Below are 22,410 nucleotides of genomic sequence, written 5' to 3' on the forward strand. Positions count from 1 at the left end.
TAAGGATTTAAAGAATAAAGAGAAGCCACATTAAGACAAATACAGATGTTGAACTGATGGCAGGAACTTATCCTACTCAGCCAGGTGAAGGCTACAGGATTTATTTAATTTAGCCCTCCATGTGGACAGAACAACACAAACAAGGAAGCAGGTGGACTTAAAGCCAGCTACTTGAGAGAAAAGGGGAACAACGGAGGCAAATGGAACTCCAGGGCGCTTCCTGTGGCTGTGAGGTGGGAGACGGCAGAGAGCTGTTACTGAGGTAGCACTAGTTCAAAGGCTGAGTTAAGCAGCTGGAAGGCAAGGTTTTGGGGGAGAAGGTAGAGGCTTTGGAATATTTAAAAAGAGAAACTTCAGTGTACAAATCTATTGAAAATGACTCTCCTCTAGGCAAAAGGGCAGGGACTCCCTGCCTTCCTCAGGAGGTATAACATGGGCCTGAGGAATCCGGACCAGGGGCTCGCAGTGGCTATACCCACTGTGGCCCAGGCTAAAGATGCCTTGGGATCCTGTTGATGGAGAGCCCTGCCCTGCCTGGGGAGGTGGGAGGAGAGTATGCACAAAGCTAGGCTGTGGGTAGGGAGGACAAACTGTATTCAGGAGAAGAGAGGGTGTGAGCTGTCTGAAAACTGAATGCAAGCTCAGACCACACTGCTCTTCCAGTCCTGAGAGAAACTCCTGATTGCTCAGATACCAACTGACTGCGCAATACTGCCTAGAGATGGCTCTTTGGGCAGTTTAAGTTAAAGAAAAGGTCCAAACATACCCCATAACCCCCTCCCCACCCCACCAGCTTTCATGTGTCCTCTGTTTCCTACAGCCCAGGACCTTTTTGTGCTCACCTGGCCTCTCTCCTCCAGTTCTGTCAGCATCACGATAGAGCAGGATTTCCACTCCCAGATCATTCGCCAGAAGTCCTCAATTGTGTGGAGAAGAGGGCCCTGGCTGGCGATGTAGGAGTCCTTCTGCCGGTAGCCCTGTACGGGCCATGTCAATGGTAGCAGTGAGGTGGTTTAATCAGGGAGGGGCCAGTGGAGAAGAGGCTACTAGGAAGGGATGGGGCTGCTTGGAGGCAAATCCATTTTAGGCAGAGATCCCTTTTGGCCAAGGACCAAACTCTGTCTGATAAGCTGGTCTTTTTCTATGAGGGTGAGGGAAAGAGGGAGAAGTGGGCCCTGGTTGGCGATGTTGTCCTTTTGCCGGTAGGAATGGGAAGATCAGAGGTTTTCAGCCTTTGGCTGTGGTTTGTGTTGTGAACATTTTCCTCCAGTTATAACCCTGGTATAGCCCCTGCTTCCCCCCATCTTCTGCTCTCTGGGACCCGACAGATCTAGGGTAGGGATCAGTTCTGAACTGATGATTGATTCAAAGATAACTTTCCCAACACCTGGGGGATGAGGGGAATGCAAGGCGCAGATGAATCTCCATGGAGTGTTGGGAGCTCTGGGGACACAGATAGCACTTACGTCAATGAAGGATGCGTTCACGTAGTCGGTGTTCTCCTCACCCCTCTTAACTGGAATGATCACTCTGTTGAACTCATCTGTAGGAAGGACAGCAGATTGTGGTTCCTCAATATCACTTGTCCTCTCCTCCCTCTCTTTCCATCTTTCCCCCCGACCCCAGGCTCTGGGCAGATATATTCTAGCTGGGCAGTAACATGCTTGTTCTCTGACCAGGAGGGAGAATCCCTTTGGCTTTCATGCTCTTTTATTTTTGAAGCCATTAAAGAACTGAGGGCAACGAGAGGCAATGCCCTAATTCTTGTCTCCAAGCGGATCATTAACTAGTACCTGAGAAGTGGAAAAGGTATAGGGGAAGGGTTGGAGGCGAAGGCTTTGGGGGTGGGGAGAGGGCTCTTACATGGAATGATCTGTAAAACCCGGTTCTTCTTCATGTTGGCTGGAAGGTTTCCAGTCCGCATCTTGTCATTCTGGATTTTGATTGATGTTAATTTCTGAATTGGGAAGGGGAGGGAAAACATTACTGATCCCAGTAACTGAACTTGACAAGATTATGCCTGTCACTGAATCTGTGTCTCCAAGCCATTCTGGCTGCATACAGCTCCTCACCATAACCCTGACCTTCATTTCCACCATGTCTTTGTTGGAACACTTTCTTCTGTCTTTAAGCTCAGTCAACAAGTCAAAAAAGTGTTTGGGAAACTGCCTTCCTTCCAGGCTCCTGTGAACCCTTCTGGATTCCCCTGGGCTGGAACTTAATGATCATGGAGCAAAGATCTTAGCCTGACAGGAGGTCCACCTTCCCTCTCCCTGCTGTTCCACCCGAGGCTGTCTTTGACTCTTTAGAAAACCTTATTCAAATATATACCACTTTCTGACTCGGGTGAGGACTAACAATAACAACAAAAAATACCATTGCTGCTTTAGCCATGTGGCTCAGTGGTTGGAGCGCCATCCCTTGCAGGTTGGCTTCCTGGTCAGGACACACACCTAGGCTGTGGGTATGATCCCCAGTCGGGGTGTGTCCTGGAGGCAACTGATGGATGTTTCTCTCACAGCAATATTTTTCTCTCTCTCTCCCCCGTTCCTTTCTTTAAATTCAATAATCACATCCTCGGTGAGGATAAAAAAAAATTACCATTGCCTGTTACCCCCAAAACAAACCAAGTGATTCTAATGTGCAGGATGGGTTGAGAATGACCAGGGTATGAGCAAAGGGCCACAGGCGCACCTCCTTAACCACTCGCATACCTTGTAAGTGTTTTCATCATCTGTTGGTAAATCTACAAGGAGTCAAGCATCCCACATTTCCCACATCACATGAATCCTTCAATCTGAAAAGGTGGTTCAGGTCCAACTCACCTTAAACTCCTCCTCTAATCCATTGTTGCTGGTCCCTGGGATTTTGTTGTAAATTTTCTGCAGATGTGTTTCTAGAGAGGTCACTTCCAGTTCTGTATCTCCATAGAGATAATGCTCCAGAAGGGCTTGGTATATGAAGACGTACTGCATCTGAAGCCAGATGGTACCCGAGTTCTGAGTTACACACAACACTATCCCTATGGTGGCAGACCTACCCCTTCCGACCCCCATTTCCCTCCAGTCCACTTCTCCTTTGATCCTAGCAGGGATAAAACAATTCACTCTAACTGTCCCAATTCAGTGACACAGGGCTTGAAATTTATGAGTCACCCTGGGGTGCTGAGCTTGGGAGAGAGGGTCCTACTCTGGCAACCTTCTGGAGTGAAAGCCTGGAGAGAAAAACAAATCCAACTCCTGCCTATTCTGAGAGGAAAGATTTGATAGTCTGAAGGGACTATCAAAATCTGGCGACACACAAAACCTGTGCCAGCCTGCCTCCCAGCACTGTGCCCCATGCCCTAACCACAGAGTTGATCTCAACAGTAAGGATAAGCTGGATATAGCTGAACTGTGTCACAATTCTGCAGGGACTAGCTCTTTCAGCTGCTGCATGCCTGCTTCCCTCAGGACCTGTTCCTTATCCTGTGCAAATGAGCTCAGTGCAAATGACACCTGCCTTCCCAATTCCCCTAGGTACAACGCCCTCTGTGCTCCATGTCTCTCTTAATGCACATTTTACCAGGGCCCTTCATCACACTGTATGATGATCATTCACAATAACCTGGGAGACTGAGTAATCCATGAGGTGGCAGATGTTTTGGTCCTGGCATGCCCCCACCTTGCTTCACCCGCAAATCACTCACATCTGTTTGCACCATCTGGCAGCGCTGTGCCCGGATCCGGCTCACAAAGCCATACACGTCCACCTTCCGCTCTGTATGCATCATGTCCAGCATGGCATCGATGACAACAAAGGTACCTGTCCGCCCTACACCCGCACTGTAGCCAGAGAGTAGGGGTGTTACAGGCATGGCCTACATGCCTTGTGGTAGCATGTAAGGAGGGGGCAGCACAGGCCAGGGCTCTTTCTTTAAGCCTCTAAATTCTAATTCTGAATGAGGTAGAGCTGGAACTCTCAGGGAACCAACAAACCCCACTGTACCTTGAACTCCTTACCTCTAGGGTTAGAGAACCTTTACACTTATAGGGGCCTGAAGGCTCCCAGTGCACAAGGCAGCAATCAACCTAGTTTCCTGGCTTCACAGCAGTGGTCTCCCCCAACCCCCACCCCCACCCTGATCTTGGAGGACTGCCCTTCCCTTTTTCCTAGAGTATCTCTAACCAGCACCAGAGAGGAGTCTCTCTGCTACCCTAGGGACCTAACAGCTCATCTGCGTTATGCCAGCCTCCTCAGCCAGGGCCTGTGCTTTCCCTTGGGAACAGAGTGTGGTATGAGTGGGAAAATGAGGGTCAGGCCACACTGACCTGCAATGGACTACGATGGCCCCTGCATATTGAGGGTTACAGGCCTTCACCTTCTTAAGAAACTTGAGCATACCGATGGGGGTGAAAGGCACCCCAAAGTCTGGCCAGCTGGTAAAGTGGAATTGAGTGATGAGGCGCTGTGGCTTTCTGTTGGTCATGTCGCCCACCTGTGAAGTGAGGAAATCCTGTGTGTTGGCCCTGAAATCCTGGGGTAGGTGGGGCAGCCCCAGTGAAGGGAAGGTGAGGCTTAGGGGCCAGGGCCAGCTGTGGCTGTTAGTGACAATAGGGAAATGAGGGTGTACCCAAGAAAGTTTTAACAATGAACAATCATCCCAGGAACCCCACTGGGTAAACTATTACTATTTTTCTCAGTCTACATATATGGAATGTAAAACTCAAGGTAAATGACCTGGTCATGGTCTCAGAACTAGTAAATGGCAAGGTCAGTACTAAAATGCAGGTCTCCTGACTCTTGGGAGGCTCTCTTTTTATAGCACTACACTTGCCCTCAGCTCAAGGTGACCTCTGTTTAAGCCTCCAGGGTCACTCTGGAGGGCCAGGAGCAGGGCTTATCACATCCTTGATGTTAGGAGCCATTGGAATAAAAAAGAAAAAGCGAGTCAAGTACCCAGAAGATTAACCACCTCCTGATGCAATTGATTCATACTAAGATGATAAAACTCCATCTCAATAATCATGTTTCTCGCCCTAGCCGGTTTGGCTCAGTGGATAGAGCGTCGGCCTGCGGACTGAAAGGTCCCAGGTTCAATTCCGGTCAAGGGCACGTACCTTGGTTGCAGGCACGTCCCCAGTAGGGGGTGTGCAGGAGACAGCTGATAGATGTTTCTCTCTCATCGATGTTTCTAACTCTCTCTCTCTCTCTCTCTCTCTCTCTCTCTCTCTCCCTTCCTCTCTGTAAAAAAATCAATAAAATATATTAAAAAAAATAATAATCACGTTTCTCCCAGTCATAAAAATGCTCCTTAGTTTTCACAAAAGAAGTTCCCTGGAAGCCAGATCTCTGGTTTCAGAGTCCAAACACAACACACAATCAGCTTCCTGACCACCCTGAGGAAAAGGGGCAGTAACACAACCTATTCTGCCCTCTTAATGGTCAGCAGATCCAAAGCAAGAGCCAAGAAAAGGAGGTAGAAAACAGTACCTGCTGAATGCAGAACTTTCGCACTGTGTAGTCCACCAGGACGGTCACATCTTCTACGGACACACGGATATTCCCATAGGTCCAGCAGCCTTGATCTGGCCAGTACTGGGCACACTTACACTGGAAAGGAACAAACATGCATCCCCTGACCTTAAACCTCCCGCCCTTGGTAGATGGAAAGGGCCGGAAAGAAAAGGACCACAATAGCCAAGACTGAAGTCCTGGGAAAGTCCCATGGCCTGTTTTTTCACCTCAAACAATTACCTACTTATTTGTTTTATCTGCTCTTTTTCCAAGTTCCTCAGTTTTCATCCTGTTTAGCGCAGTCTCTGAACTTACGCACATATACTTGTTCTTTCCCATTCCCATTATTCCGTCAGTTCAGGGCAAATTTGTCATACTCTAGAGGCGAGCTTGTCTTACTCCCTGGAATCAGCAACCTATGAGGAGGCCACCAGGGTGGACTGATGCAGGCTGTAAACCTGTCACAAGAGGCCCAAGGTCTTCTCTGGTGTCTGGTCCTTGGACAGCCTTCAAGAGCCAGAGGTTTGGTTGTAAGAAATGAACCTAACGCCCAGACCTAATGCTATCCTTCCCAAGCACCGTGGAGGTGCTGAACAGTACCCCAACACTCGTGTGGGGATCAAGGTGACTCAAGGGCCATCCTGGAGAAAAACTGTCATGATGGGGATTCCTTCCTGGGGATTGATCCAGGACTCAGGACTGGGGCTGGCTGTGACCCAGTGATGGAGTTGGCCAGGTATGGACTTGGCGGTCAAAAATAAAATGACCAGTCGGAAGACTGCCTCAAGGATCAGGCCAGGGCCTCAGATTCCCTTGCACTTGGTGCAGGGTCTCAGTTTCATATAGCTCCCTCTGCCGACCCAGGAGGAGTGACAGGAAACCACAGGAAGGAGGAACTAGAAAGCCAAAGAGAAAAAGCCCCTCTGTGGTGCTTTTTTGGCCAATGGCCCAAGTCTTTCTGTCAGGCTGTTTGGAACCAGGGTGAGTTGTCTGACTACCAGACACAGGGAACATGCCCTAGGCCAGTGGTCGGCAAACTCATTAGTCAACAGAGCCAAATATCAACAGTACAACGATTGAAATTTCTTTTGAGAGCCAAATTTTTTAAACTTAAACTATATAGGTAGTTTGCTTCTTCTTTGTAGCCATGTCAAACAGGGCACCTAAAAAAATGTTTCATTTTATAATAATAAAGCCACCAACACAAAATAATTACAATTCTTAAATTGATGACAAAAATACCTTTAGGATTTGCAGCTGGTTGGAAAAATACAGGTAACTTTATGCTTTGAGTAGGTACTTTTGTCACCCACATGCAATTTGCGGTCGCGACTAGCACTAACCACTGCACAATGAGACTGCTGACTGACTGGCTCACTCAACTCGTGCATGAATCGCGTGTGCCTCCCCCGCGCTGCATATCCCGTGGGCCGCCTGTGCCATGTCTCCCGTCGCCTGACCGACCGACACCCCCCACTTCTTCTAACACCACTTCTTCAAAATAGACTCGCCCAGGCTGAAAACCGACTTCTGCGCATGGGCCACGAAGTTTCAATCGCACTGTACGTGCGCGCCCGCACGTGGTATTTTGTGGAAGAGCCACACTCAAGGGGCCAAAGAGCCGCATGTGGCTCTCGAGCCGTGGTTTGCCGACCATTGCCCTAGGCAACCCTTGGGATCATCGGAGGCCTTTGGGACATAGGAAAGTCTGGTAGGCATATTAACCTGGGCTCTGTCTGCAAGAATGACTGGCAAGGAGCCACAAAGGGTGGACAGTCCAGACACAAACACAGCTCCAGCAAAGACCCTCTGCTGGTCATGCCTGTATCAGAGGCCCTCCTAACAAATTTTCCACTTACCTCTTTTCTCTCCTTCAGGTTGGTCACCATGACAATGGTGGCTGTGTTTTGTTCCCAGATCATCCTCCAAAAATCATTTACCGTTTCTTCTTTTGGTCCTAAAGCAGCCAATAGCAAAAATGAGAACCCATGCCAAGGGGAAGAAAGATGCTGGGAAATTTGAAACATTCATTCTTGACTTTGGAAGCCTGTGCCCACATATCTCCAGCTAAATATCTAATACATTGATCCACCCACCCACCTGCTAACTGAACATTCCCCATGTATCCACCAGGCACTTCACTAAAAAGTGAAGTGGGAGTGGGAGGCTGTCAAAATATAAAGAGAACATGAACAATGTCTCCCAAAGATATATTGTTGAGATTAGAAAGCATTACTATTCATTCAATATCACATTATGGGCCAGATAGTGAGCTAAGTGTTTTATATCTCATTTACTTCTTTCCACCATGCTCTGAGGTAGGTGTCATCAACCACAGAGGGGTTAGGTGACTTGCTCAGACTGGAATTTAAAATTTACTTCCCACACAGTCCTTCCCAGAAAGCCACTAGAAGATTTCCAAACAAAAATGAGGGAGCCAACAAAGAAAGAGAAAGAGATGGAATCTAACACATAAGGGAGACTAAAGCTATCCAGAATGGCAAAAGAAAGAAGGTTCTTGAAGGATCCCAAGATAAAAAAATAAACTCCATGTATCTGAATTCTTGAGAGAATATATTTCTAGAGAAGAATTTTTTTTGTGGGGGGGAGTGGAGGGAGAATCAATGTTAGCTATATAAAAAAGTAAGTGAATAGGAAAAAAGGGTAATCATTAACTCTCAGAAAAGAGAAAACCAAAAATTGTACCAAAAAAATTATACATTATGTGCTTCAGTGGTAAATAATATTGGTATAGTAATAATGTAAACAACAAATGTCATCTTAACCTTAAATTGTAATTTAACTCTATTGGGAAGAGTGGGCAATGGGGGAAAAAGGAGACCTATGTAATACTTTAAATAAAGAATTAAATTAAAAAAAAAGAGTGGGGAAAAGAGACATGTATATGCATGTCTGTCTGATTGAGTGTGAGGTTGTTTGTAGAGAATTAAATAAAGTATATCATCTACCCATAAGGAATCAACAGATAAAAATGGTTGCATTAGATTAAAAGAGTAAGGGAGAAAGGGGGAAGAACATTATTTTTATAACCTTTGTAATAACTTTGACTTCCTTAAAATTTATATTCCCCGTGGTAAAAATGAAAAAAAAAATTACAAAGAAAAACAATGATAGAAGTGAACATATGCCAGAAAGATATACAGAAGAGTAATTGTTTCATTGCCTGGCAAGGTCAGGACAAATCTACCAGAGTAGGTGACATCTGAGTTATATGTTAGGGTAGATCAGTGGATGGGAGCTTAGAGAGGAAGCAGGGAGAATAGGCACTCCAGGCAGAGGTACAGGCGGCTGGCAACAAGAAAGAGAGCACGAGATACCCAGTGATGTAATGAATTCAGTGAGGTAACTGTGCAGAGTGCATGGAGTGGTGGAAGACGGAGCTGGAAAGATAGGTAAGGTACAAGGCCTGTCCTTGTACCTTAACTTCCCAATAGAGTTAAATTACAATTTGAAAGATAGATAATGGAAAATCATGAGGATCATGACATAAGTTTTCCTCGAAAAAGAACATTCTGGTGGAAAGAATGCAAGGAGCAAGGGTGAGGGGTAGAAGAATCAGTCAGTAGGCTACTGTAACAGAGCTGGAAGAAAAGATGGGAGTAAGGCAATGTGTAAGAGAAGAGAGATTTTGAAGATGGAAATAAGAGGACTAGTCATTAGACCAGCCGTGGGCAAACTACGGCCCGTGGGCCAGATCGGCCCGTTTGAAATGAATAAAACTAAAAAAAAAAAAAACAAACCGTACCCTTTTATGTAATGATGTTTACTTTGAATTTATATTAGTTCACACAAACACTCCATCCATGCTTTTGTTCCGGCCCTCCGGTCCAGTTTAAGAACCCATTGTGGCCCTCGAGTCAAAAAGTTTGCCCACCCCTGCATTAGACTAAGGGACAGGTAGAAGATCTGGATTATCCTAAACTGGCTTGGTTAATTGGGTAGATTACATTCCAGTCATGGTGATGGCCAAAGAATACAGGAGGAAAGCAGTCTGGGGTCTAAGGAAGAGTCATGTTTTAGTTTCTGATGTTAAATCTAAAGAGTATGTAGGGGTATCCAGGTGGAAGAGTACAAAACTAGTTTGAAAATGTGGCTTAGGAGAGGTCAAGAGAGGCAGCAGCCAGAGGTGAGTATTAGATGAGCTGTCTCAAAGAGAATACAGAAAACAGAAGGGGTCAGACAGAGAATGCTGAGGACTCTCAGCATCATTCAGTTCAGATAGAATAAAAACGCTGGCAAGGAGATAAGGAGGAGCAGATGGAGAGGCAAGAGAACTGAGAGAAAATGGTGCCATGAAAGACAGAGATGGAGTTTCAAGGAAGCAGTCACCCACACATTTGGGAAGAAGCTACATTTAAGGGGCAGAATGAAGAATAACAGCCAGGGAAAGAAAAGTGAGAAAAATCAAGGTAACTGAACATCAGGAAATAACGGAGGAATTTCAAGGAGTGTGAAGTACTGAGGAAAGGCTTAAGAGGACGGGACTTTGAAAAAAAGTCAACCAGGAAGTCACAGGAGACCTTAATTCACAAATATTTTAGTGTCAACAAAGTCCTATGGCAGATAATGAGAGGAAAAGACTGCACATGGTTGTTGGTGCCAAAATCATCACTGAGTAGGTGTTAGCACAATTGGGCCTTAGAAGACAGATCTGAATTGACAGATGGCTACAGAGGAAGAGAAAGCAGGGCCTGGTTATGTAAAAGCCTGACCCCAGTGGGAGACTGTGAGGGTAAGGAGGATCTGAGGCTTTTCCTAACTTACTTTACCTCAATCTCTATTTTATGTCTAACAGAACTTTCTGTAATGGTGAAAATGTTTTATATCTGCACTACTGTGTCACACCATGTGTGTATAGCCTTCTCCAGTCTTTTTATACATGTAGCTAGTGAGCCTTAAAATGTGACTACTATAATTGAAGAACTGAATTTAAAATTTTAATTAATTAAATTTTTACTTTTAAATAGCCACACGTGGCTATTGGCTACTGTATTAAAAGCATAGCCACTTACCAAAATTTATGCTTGTTTCCCTGTACATTGTCCTCCACTAACTAAAGGGTCCATGGTACTGGGTCCCTGCTCTGAGTTTCCTAGACCACTTATCTATACTAATAAAAGGGTAATATGCTAATTAGACCAGATAGACCAGACGTCTTCCGGACGTCCTTCTGGACAAAGTTGCAGTGGCTTCGAGGGCTGAGCCCCTTGCTTGAATTTCGTGCATCCAGCCTCTAGTCTATTAATAATAGTGGAGCTCAGGCCCACGAGTGGCAGGGAGGAAATGAGCCAGCCTGGACCCTGGGAGGTGGCCAATCCTTTCTGGAGATTGATTACAAATTCAAATTCTGAGCAGCCTAACTAGAACCTCATGTTCCCAAAGGGTCACACCATGTGTGTATAGCCTTCTCCAGTCTTTTTATGCACACTTACAAAAGGACTTCTTTTAAATGACCCCTGGATACTAAGTCATCAAGTTCAAGGCCTTTAGTTATAAAATTGCAAGGTGGATTACATTTTTTTTTTAGATAGTAATCTTTATAGAAAGGCTACTGCATTCAGATTAATCTATTTAGCATTTGGAAGAAATAACCCAAACCCACTATGAGCTCATGGATAAGCGTGAGTAAAAAATTATCATTAATTACTTGCTGAGCCAGAGTGGCTCTATGGTTGAGCATTGACCTATAAACCAGGAGGTCACAGCTCGATTCCTAGTCAGTGCACATGCCCAGGTTGCAGGTTCAATCCCCAGTAGGGCAGAGTCAGGAGGCAGCTGATCAATGATTCTCTCTCATCACTGATATTTCTCTCTCTCTCTCTCTCTCTCTCTCTCTCTCTCTCTCTCTCTCTCTCTCTCCTTTCCTCCCTGAAATCAATAAAAAAATACTGTTTCAAAAATCATTACTTTACCTTGTGCAGCAATGAATTTGTTCTTTTCTTGGTAGCCCTGAGGGGAGAGGAGAGTGGGAAAGAAAAAGAAAGTGAAAACCAAAAATGGGTTGGAAATAATATTCTCCAGACTCCCAACCAGTTAACACGGCCTCCCTACAAAAAGGTCCAGGCAATTAACAAGAATTTCCATTCTAGAAATTTCCAAGGGATTAGCTTTAGATAGCAGGAATCAAAGATTACATGATCTAGGTAGTCTTCTCCAAGTAAATTACTAATGAAGAATATCCAAATCCCAAATCCCAGGCTAGACCCTATTTCTGACGTGTCTCAGAGCCTTACAATCTGGGTCTTAGTATTAATGGATAGGAACCCTCTAAGGCAGAAGCAAATGTGGTGGTTCCAGGGATGAAGCTGGGCTCACACTTGGAAAGAAAATGGTTATTTTCTTGATGATGCTTTACCCTGGTGCAAAGACTTTCGGGGAATAACCTGTGGGTATGGCAGGTCAGCTCCCAGTGTTCTGGGTTCTCCACTACAGGCAGTGAGAGAAGAAGCAAAGGTGCACTGGGACATAGCTAAGGAGCCTCTGAGAAACCAACAACTGGCAGTAACTGCTGAAGACCTATACACTCTTAGACATCGAAAGGTGAGTGAGGAGACTGGTTCCTTCTAAGACTCCAGGCTGGAACCCACTTGCCAACTATGCCACTGCTTCTTTTGCCTCCCCTTGTGACCAATGTCAGGTTTGCTTTCACACTTTTGTGCTCCCCACACCACAGGTCCTAGTCTCCACTGGCAGTTGCCACCACTTCCCTTCAAGATCCATCTGTGATCTTAGCTCTCTGCAAAAAGGGCTTGGTAATGGTTGCCAGGGATGGGAATGGGGTTTAACTGTATCTGGACAAGAAGTTTTTATTGAAGTAATCAAATGTTCTAAAACTAAGAGGCAATAACTAAAGGGTATAGGGTTCCTTTTTGGAGGTGATGAAAAGGTTGTAAAATCGACTGGTGATGGCTGCATATATCCGTGAATATACTAAAAACCACTGAATTGTACACTTTAAATGGGTAAAATTATGGTATATGAATTACATATACTAAAGTTGTTAAAACTATTCTTAAACAATTAGGGTGATGGCAGGATGACTTGGTAAATTTTATAAAATTTACTGACTTCTATCTACACTTTAAAATAGACCAATTTTCTGTTATATAAACTATACCTCAATTAAGCTGGAGAAAAAGGGTTTGGTAAGTATAACTGGCAGCCTCTAACAAATGGCCTTGATTTGCTTCAAAGGACACTGTCTACCCCTATACTCCAAATCCAAGGCACATTTGCTCCCTCTTTCTCACTGATCTCTCATCTGCACTTAACCCTGCTGGCCATCTGACATTTCCTCCATGCTTTACTTTTTGCCCTCTGAGGTGCTCTTCTCTCCCAGTCTCCTTTTATCTTATTCATGAGTGTCTCTTGCTCAATGTGTGTGTGGCAGAGGCTGGTGGGCCCCAGGGCCCAATATTCTCCCTCTGAATAACTTCCAAGACCATGGCTTTGGAATATCTCCTCTGAGCTCCAGATGAATATGACCAGCTGTGTGCTGGACATCCACATGGATCACTGTATTTTCTATAAGCTCTACTCTCGAAAATATACAATCAATCACCAAGTCCTGTTAAGTCTACCTCCAAAGTAGCTTTTATTTTGTTGCTTCCTCTTCAACCTTTCTACAGGCCCTCATCATCTATAACCTACTACTGTAACAGCCCCTAGCTGGTCCTCTTAAATCCATGTTGCACATAGTAACCTGAGTGACCAATATACAAGTGTGGCCATGTCACTTCTTGTCTTTAATACCTTCGATACTACCCCATTGCCCAGAGAATTAATTAAAACCCTTAGCTGTACTGAAAAATTGCAGCTACTATAAGGTGGCTTATTCAACACCCAGTCTCACCCACTGCTATCCTTACTTTCTTACTACAGGGGCCAAGACACTAAAAGCTAAATTCCCTAGATTCATTCCTTGCAGTTTAGTTCTGCACAGACCTAGCAGATGCTCCCACATAAGACCAGGGGTAGAAGTGAGCGATGTGAGATAGTGATTGTGCTAGCAAGATTTGGTCTTTGGGCAAGCATGGCAGAAGCATCCAGGTCTTCTGCAGAGCTTTCACTATGAGAGTTACAGGGTAGTTGGGTACCTCTGGGACTGCTCTATTCCTCACTGAGCAGCACCTTAGCTTGGTTCATTGGCTCTCCCACAGATTTTTTAAGCTATCCAGTATCTTATAATAAACCCCTTTTACCTGGCCAACGTGGCTCAGTGGTTGAGCATCGACCTATGAACCCGGAGGTCACGGTTCAATTCCCGGTCAGGGCACATGCCCAGGTTACGGGCTTGATCCCCAGTGGGAGTGGTGCAGGAGGCAGCTGATCAATAATTCTCTCTCGTCATTGATGTTTCCTATCTCTCTCTCTCCCTCTCCCTTCCCCGCTAAAATCAATAAAAATACATGAAAATTTAAAAAAATTTGTTTCCAGTCACTTAAAAAATTGACTCCTCAGGGAAAACTTGAAATGACAAATACTCCTCTTAACATGAAACTGGGAAGGACACAGTTCAAGATAATGAATGAGAAAGCCTGAGTTCCTTACATTGATGAATGAAGCATTGATGTAATCAGAATCTGGAACTCCTTCAACTGGTGTCAGATGGACTCTAGAGTGATCATCTAGGAAAAAAAATTAATCTTTAAATATTGTTAATATTAAAATAGTTAAATCCAATTTTATTTCTCACTGGTCCTGACACAATCAGGCCAGATAAGACATTTGTGCCTATGTGTATAGAGACACAGATGTATAAAGATGTCACTGCAGCAACTATTTATAACAGCAAAAATTTGGACATATCTCAATCATCATTAGGGGATTAGTTAAATAAATTAAGATATGTCCACAGCTTTGGCCGGGATGGCTCAGTTGGTTGTGCACTGAAAGGTTGCCAGTTCAATTCTGGTCAGGGCACATGCCTGGGTTTCAGACTTGATCCCTGGTAGGGGGCATGCAAGAGACAGCAGATCAATGTTTTGCTCTCACACTGATGTTTCTTTCCCCTTTTCTCTAAAAATCAATAAACTATTGTTAAAGAAAAAAAAGATATGGAATAGTAAGCAGTTGATAAAGAGGAAAGTGAGTACTTTTGTTTCTCAACAGATGAATTGACAATATACACTGAGTGGCCAGATTATTATGACTGGCCAGATTATTATGACTACCCCATCAGTACTTCGTTGGGCCACCTTTTGCCTTCAATACTGCGGCGATTCTTCTTGGCATTGACTCCACAAGATGTAGAAAAGTGATGCAAGGAATCTGACACCATGCCTGATGAATAGCACTGTCCAGTTCTGTGAGATTTGATGATTGTGGAACCAGTTGCCTGATGGCTCTTTTAACTTCGTCCCACAAATGCTCAATTGGATGGAGATCTGGTGATTGTGGGGGCTACCTAAGCAAGGTAAAGTCTCCCTCATGTTCTTGAAACCACTCCTGCACAATACGAGCACCGTGGCATGGCGCATTGTCTTGCTGGAAGAAGCCATCTCCATTGGGATACGCCATCAACATGATAGGATGAACTTGATCAGCAACGATACTTAGGTATGTTGTGCTATTCAGACGTTTATAAGATCTGGCGCTCTAGCAACTTCAGCGCGAAATTATAGCTAATTTGCCTACAAACGTCAGGTGGTCATAATAATCTGGCCACTCAGTGTATATATATTGTTAAAAGAAAAAAGGTCTGCCCTGGCTGATTTGGCTCAGTGGTCAGCATCGACCCAAGGACCAAAGGGTCTCAGGTTTGATTCCTAGTCAAGGGCAAGTACCTCAGTTGCAGGTTCCCCAGCCCTGGTAAGGGTCGGGTGGGGGAGAGGGGGCAACCAATTGATGTGTCTCTCTCATGTCGATGCTTCTTCCACTTTCTCTAGAAATCAACAGAAAATATATCCTTCGGTGAGGATTAAAAAAAAAAAGGGGGTCTGAACAATGTATACAATATACCAATTACATTAAATACATACATACATACATACATATATATATAATACACACACATATATTCATACACAAATAGGAAGACATAATTACAGTATGTATATATAAATATATAGTGATCTCTAATATGTTTAGCATTCAAAAATATACCAGGTCTTTAAATAATAAATTATATAATTTGTACACACAAAAAAAGTCATTATAAAAACAAGACAAAGTTCAAATATTTTGCTCTCTTATCCCACTGGATTATGTATATCCCACATTCTGGAGACCCCTGGTCTAGAAAAATGTCTGTTAGGCTACACAGATCAACTAATGAGTAATGACTAACTCTGGGAAGGTTTATGAAGAGAACTCTGTATCATAATTTCTTTGCAATGAGCACTACAAAAAAGCCCCCCATGAACAACCCACTTCTTATCTGGTCCTAGTGAAACTGCTCTCCCTAACCTCCTAGAAACTTTAGGCCTGCCACAAAAAACTAGTTAAGCACCCCTACTGACTTTGTAAGCACCTGGAGTCGCCTTGGGAACCATAAAGGCAATTTTAGATTGAGAGAAGGCCTGACCTTACTCTCTTTACCAACCCGCCTATGATTAAACACAACGTTCTTTCCAGCCTCAGAAAAACTGGCTAGAGATGCAGTTTCAGGTTACATCCCTAGAAACCCTACAAACACTCACAAGGCAAGATGTTTACATATCGATTTTTTTCCTTATTTTCCTCCTTGGAGGCAGCTTCACAGGTGGCCTGGATAGGACAAGCAGGGAGAGCCTGAAAGGTTAAGAGAAATTAGAGGAGTTACTTACAGGGATAAACACCAAACATGCAGACTGCTACACCAACTCCCGACCTGGCAGCAAGTTCTGCCTTTCCTTGGGGGAAAAAGATGGGCCCAAGGGAACACTTGCAGCCTAACACAGAGCGTGCTCCTTTTTCTAAAGTGCCTACAAATTTCTTAGAGTTTACCACCAAGAATCCCCAGGAGCAGAATGCCTTCTGTTATTATGCAGCATGCTCTTTATATGGTTACTACATGGTTAGGGGTCTGTTACAATGCTGGGTCAAAATGGACCACCCTGTTAATTGGAGTGGAGACATGAAGGGATGAGCCACTTCTCCTCATGCTAACCACAATGCAAAGATAAGATGCATCTCAGAATGAACCACACAGGAGTGCTCTGGACGGTTAGCTGAGTTAGGTCCTCTCTAGGGCCCTGACAAAGGAGCATGGCAACCCAGCCTCTAGCATCATGTAGCAAGGAAACAAGGACAGGCATTCACAGGGATTCAGCAGTTAGGAAGCAGAGGACCTGGTGAGGTGGCAGTGACTATGCAGCAATTCTGAAGGACATGTGTATTGGTAGGTATATGGATAAGTACAAATGGTTTCACATGAGACAGTCTGGATTGTCTGAACTTGAGCAAAACAGTTAAACTTTCTAGGCCCAAATGCCCTCATCTGTAAAATTGGGATGCTAATATCTGCCACATAAGAAATAAATAAAATAATCTGTCTGGCATAGAATAGGCATTTAATAAATTAATTTTAAAAAGGAGCAGGAAGCTAAGCCTTATTATTTGAACTGTTTTCTTTTGATATGTTCCATATATTCAAAACTAAGAAAGCAAAAAGGGAAACAGTTAAAAATTCCAACCTAGAAACCTTTCTAATAAGTGATTTGGAAATATGTTTTATAAGCCTTAAAAATAAAATTAAAAATATTCATACTCTTTGATCTAGCAACTCCACTTCTGAGAATCTAGCCTAAAGAAATAAAAATCTCTATGTTCAAATTATTTACTTCATTAAATGACCCAAAACTGAAAACAGCTTTAATATTCAGCAGTAGTAAAAGAGGTAAGTAAATTATGGTTCATGTATTATTTTTCACTTACTCCTTTAACAAATTATATATTGTATACCTCTCAAGATACCGGGTTAGATACAGAGCAAACAGTGGTGAATCAATCATATACACAGTTCTTGCTTTCATAGACAATACAAACTTGTGTGTGAAAGACGGACATTAAACAAATAAATATAAAATTATACACCACAATAAATGTAATGAAAGAACAAAATGCTATTAGAGAAAGTATACCCAAAATTAGAGGAAGGATGAGTGTGGAAAACAGTATTCTAGGCACAGTGGTCAGCATCTGTGGTGACTCAGAGAGAGAGGAGAAGGCTTGGTTTGTGGGAAGAACTAAAAGGTCAGTGAGCATATTACACAGAAAGTGTGATTGGTGGGGATGGCAAGAAGTGGGAGGAGATGAGCTTGGTAAGGTTAATTCACATTTTTCCACATAGGTCCTTCAATAGAGAGCTTGAATTTTAAGTGCAGGAGGAAACCATTCAAGGTTTTAAAGCTGCAATCCATGCCCTGACTGGTTTGGCTCAGTGGATAGAGTGTTGGCCTGCGGACTGAAGGGTCCCGGGTTCAATTCCGGTCAAGGGCATGTACCTTGGTTGCAGGTACATCCCCACTAGGGGGTGTGCAGGAGGCAGCTGATCGATGTTTCTCTCTCATTGATGTTTCTAACTCTCTATACCTTTCCCTTCCTCTTTGTAAAAAATCAATAAAAATATATTTTTAAAAAAAGCTGCAATCCAATATACATGTTAAAGAATCACTCTAGCTGATACATGGAAAATGGACTGGCAAACAAGAATAGAAACATGGAAAGATGAAGGTAAAAGGAAATAGATGCATTTGAGATATATTCTGGAGAAGAGTTACTAGATTGAGAGATGGACTGAAAGGAATGTAGATTGGGGAGAGAAAGAGACAGGAATAAAGGGTGACTCGTTGGTTTCTAATTTTGATAATAAAAAATATGATTAAATAAAGGAAATGCCAGCCTAAAAGGAACTAATTTTACCAGATGAAAGCAAGATCTCTAAGAAGGGAGCAAACATGTTTCCTGGGAACCATCAAGACAGTGATAAAGAGAAATTAAAGGATCCTAAGATAAAGGGAGTCAGAATCTCATAGTCCATCTGCCTTCACTTACGATTTTCCGTTCAGAGTTAAAACCCTGGAGATTTTACATGTTATTTTTATTTTTAAAAATATATATTTTATTGATTTTTTACAGAAAGGGAGAAGGATAGAGAGTTAGAAACACTGATGAGAGAGAAACATCAATCAGCCGCCTCCTGCACACCCCCTGCTGGGGATGTGCCCGCAACCAAGGTACATGCCCTTGACTGGCATTAAACCCAGGACCCTTCAGTCCGCAGGCCAAAGCTCTATCCACTGACCCAAACCAGTTAGGGCTACATGTTATTTTATTGAGAAGCAATTTCTTTAGACCTGATGCTGCCAATACTTAAGAGGGGGGAGGCGGGAGGGAGGGAGAGTATCCTGAGCAGGACTCTTACACATGAACAGAGACCCTGCTTAAGACTGGAATTTCCCAATTTACCCAGATAGGCTAGATTTCCATGTTTCCACCCTGGTCAGAGCAAGATAAGATACAAGATTTTAAAGCCCCCACAAGTAATTCAGAGGCATTACTTTCCCAGTACACGCCTTGTCTAAAATGATATAGAACAAAGGTAGACAGCAAGGCTTGAAAATAGTCCCCAGGGTCAGTAATACATGACCATAGTCCTATCAGCTAATAACCATGACCATACTCCTATCAGCATCCCTAGCTCCTCAGGTCATGATGAAGAAAAACTAGTTCTCCAGCCATGCTAAGTAAGGTTCCTAAAAGCAAAGTGAGGAAGAAACAGGAGCTATTGTTTGACAATAGAAAAGGGCCTGCTCTAGAGAACATGGTGCTAGATGCAAAGGGTCAGGCTGAAGAGCCTATGTCAGGGATGAAAACAAGGAGAATCCTACTCCTTTTCCTTTCTAACCTGAAAAACCTAGCCCAGAGCTAGGAAGCAGCAGATAACCAGAAGGGTTTAGATATAAAATCTCTTGAAACACTAGGTGGCATCAAAGACCATTTCATCCCTGCTTAAGCCTTCATTGGAAGCAAGATTAAGCCATTTTTAAAAAACATGTTGTTTTTTAAAACATTGTTTTTCAGTTTTTATATTTCTAAAAATACAAATATATCCATCACATAATTTAACTTACAAGTTCTCTTTGGTCTTTTCCCTCATCATATACTCCTCCTCACAAATAAACTTAAAAATATTGTGTTTATCATTACCTTGCTTTAATTTATTTGTACCCCATATATCTTGTATCCTTAAATAATATTTTTTATTATTCAGTCTACTTTTTGATAAAAATTGAATCATAATCAAGTGGTAACTTGTTTTTATTTTGTCCAATGTTATGTTCTGAAGACTCATCTAGGTTGTTCCATGTAGCCAAAGTTCATTCACTTTACTTTGTAGTGTTCCATTTTGAGTCCATACCAACATTTATTTACCCACTCTATTAGTGACGAATACTGGGGTTGTTTACAGTGAACAATCCTACTTCAAACACAAATTGGTATGTGTTTCCTCATGCACATGTGCAAGAGTTTTAGGTATCAATATAACTTTACCAGATAAGGCCAAATTGTTTTTCAAAGTAGTTGTAACAATTTACACTCCCATCAGCAATGTAGTGTTCCCAGTTGTTTTGTATACTCATCAACATTTGCTATGGTCAGACTTTAAATGTATCAAATGTCGGTTTAATTTATACTTCTCCTGATTTATTAATGAAGTTGACCATCTTTCCACAGATGACTGGTCAACAGGGTTTCTCCTTCTGTGAACTACCTAGCAAGTATTTCCCCCTTTTCTCCTGGATTGCTTGTTTGTTTTCTTAATTTGTACGAGTTGTTTATATATTCCACTCATTCTTCATCAGTTATAAGTGTTACAGATATTTTTTGCCAAGTTTGTGGCCTGCCCTTTCATTTTTTATGGTATCTATTTATAAACAGAAGTTTTACATCATAATGTAGTCAAGTTGGTTAATCTTTCCCTTTATCAACATTTTAAGTCTTAAGAATCCTTTCCTACTGTGAGATTATATTTTCTTACATTCATTCATGTTTCATCACTGTGTCTGTTAGATTTCAGTGTGCACACTAACTGGGACTGATTTTTGTTTCTGGTATGAGACAAGAATTAATTTTCATTTATTACCCAATTGTTCCAGCATTATTTATTGTAAAGACCATCTTTTCATCTAACAAAACTACAACAGCATTTCAGTCATGAGTAGGCTTCCACTTACACACAAATCTGCTTTGGAGTTCTCTATTTTATTCCACTGATCAATCCGTCTATCCCAGTACCAATACGTTACTGTCTTACTAGATTTTATAATACTCTTTAAATCTGGTAAGGCAGATCTCCTCACCTTGTTCTTCTTCTTCAGGAATGTCTTGGCTATTCTTGAATCTTTTCTCCTCCATATAAATTTTAGAATCAGCTTGTCAAGTTCCACAAAAAACCTGTTGGGATTTTTATTGGAATTGCATTGAATCTACATATCAGTTTGGGGAGAATTGACATCTTTACAATATTGAGCCTTTAATTTAGGCTTTTTCTTTAATGTCTTCAAACATTTAAATATTTTCTCTAAAGATTTTGTAAATATTTTGTTAAATTTATTCTTAGGTACTTTATATTTTAAATGCTACAGCAAATGGCCATCTTTTAAAAATTAGTATTAGATTCTGACTGTGGCTTATGCAAAGAAATGCATTAATTTTTAATGCTGTTTTTGTATCTATCAATCTTACTAAAATAACTTACCAATTCTGATAATTTATCTGATGAGACTTTGCATTTCTCTGAGGACAATATTCTATTCTGTGAAAAATGCGTATTTTGTCTCTTCCTTTCCAATCTTTAATACCTTTCATTTCTTTTCCTGCTTCACTATGCTAAGATCTCCAGTACTGTTTTGAATCTCATTCATTCACTTTTATGTTTGAATTCCCTTTTAAATACTCTCACCTAACAGCTACCAGTGCCTGAATATTCTGCTGTGATGGGGAATCAACACCTTCCAAGGTAGTTTATCTCATCCTGGAACAGTTTATTTGGAAGGACCCAACACTCAGATACACAACTTCTTTTGCATTTCCCTTGTACTGACTAGTGTAAAACTCAGATATCAGCTGGCACCTTCTCTGCCTCTTGGAAGCTCTGAAACCCCAATTCCCTAGAATGCTGAATTCAAAGCCTTTGACACAGCGCCTGCTAAATTCTTGTGTTTGGCTCTAATTCATTTGTTTAGAGACAACTCATCAGTGTAGATGCTACTTTGCTTCTATCTCACTCCAATGTCACACAGTCCTGTCACCAGATTACACACACAAGTCTTTTCATCTGGAAATCCAAGAATTAAGCTGTCTCTATTAAAGATGTAGGATCCTGCCCTAACCGGTTTGGTTCAGTGGATAGAGCATCCGCCTGCGGACTCAAGGGTCCCAGGTTCGATTCCGGTCAAGGGCATGTACCTTGGTTGCGGGCACATCCCCAGTGGGGGGCGTGCAGGAGGCAGCTGATCGATGTTTCTCTCTCATTGATGTTTCTAACTCTCTATCCCTCTCTCTTTCTATAAAAAATCAATAAAATATATTAAAAAAAAAAGATGTAGGATCCTGAGCAATGGGGTGTCACATCTTGCAATGCACAGATTTTAACCATCTCACCAGCTCCACCTCATTCCTTCTCTTCTCGCTCCCTATCCCCCACTTCCTCTCAGGAGCTAACCAAATTTTTGTGTGTGTGAACATGCTTTAGGGACCTCAATAAGTGACTTTTCAAATGTTTCTTTTAAACAAATTCAGTGCTTCCTTCTAAGACAAATACTGGTCAATAAAAAAGTTGCAGCTTATAATTCTAGGACAAACACAATCTCATGGAACTTTCAACCGTGGTAGATGCTATACTCTTTCATAAAGCCTGTCAAATATCTGAAAACAAACTGTTGTGTCCTATGCCTATTGTTCCTTCAG

General features: G+C 42.6%; 1 protein-coding gene across 6 annotated transcripts in view; it reads right to left on the reverse strand.

Moving 5' to 3' along the window:
• PTPRA (protein tyrosine phosphatase receptor type A) overlaps window positions 1–22,410 on the reverse strand; it is a 131,382-nt gene that overhangs the window by 11,934 nt on the left and 97,038 nt on the right. For 5 of the 6 annotated variants that reach the window (XM_081096822.1, XM_081096823.1, XM_081096821.1 and 2 more), the window contains 11 exons: window positions 16,158–16,248; window positions 14,068–14,144; window positions 11,430–11,466; window positions 7,356–7,453; window positions 5,473–5,592; window positions 4,311–4,477; window positions 3,689–3,824; window positions 2,826–2,975; window positions 1,864–1,957; window positions 1,467–1,543; window positions 843–977 (listed from right to left, as the gene is read on the reverse strand). In XM_081096822.1, coding sequence (XP_080952948.1) covers window positions 843–977; window positions 1,467–1,543; window positions 1,864–1,957; window positions 2,826–2,975; window positions 3,689–3,824; window positions 4,311–4,477; window positions 5,473–5,592; window positions 7,356–7,453; window positions 11,430–11,466; window positions 14,068–14,144; window positions 16,158–16,248 — 1,182 coding nt within the window. Of the gene's footprint in view, window positions 1–842; window positions 978–1,466; window positions 1,544–1,863; window positions 1,958–2,825; window positions 2,976–3,688; window positions 3,825–4,310; window positions 4,478–5,472; window positions 5,593–7,355; window positions 7,454–11,429; window positions 11,467–14,067; window positions 14,145–16,157; window positions 16,249–20,801; window positions 20,896–22,410 lie in introns of all 6 variants that reach the window. The other variant, XM_081096825.1, reaches the window with a different exon arrangement.

This window comes from Myotis nattereri (assembly GCF_964212035.1).
Source record: "Myotis nattereri genome assembly, chromosome: 8".
In the NCBI taxonomy this organism is placed as follows: domain Eukaryota; kingdom Metazoa; phylum Chordata; class Mammalia; order Chiroptera; family Vespertilionidae; genus Myotis; species Myotis nattereri.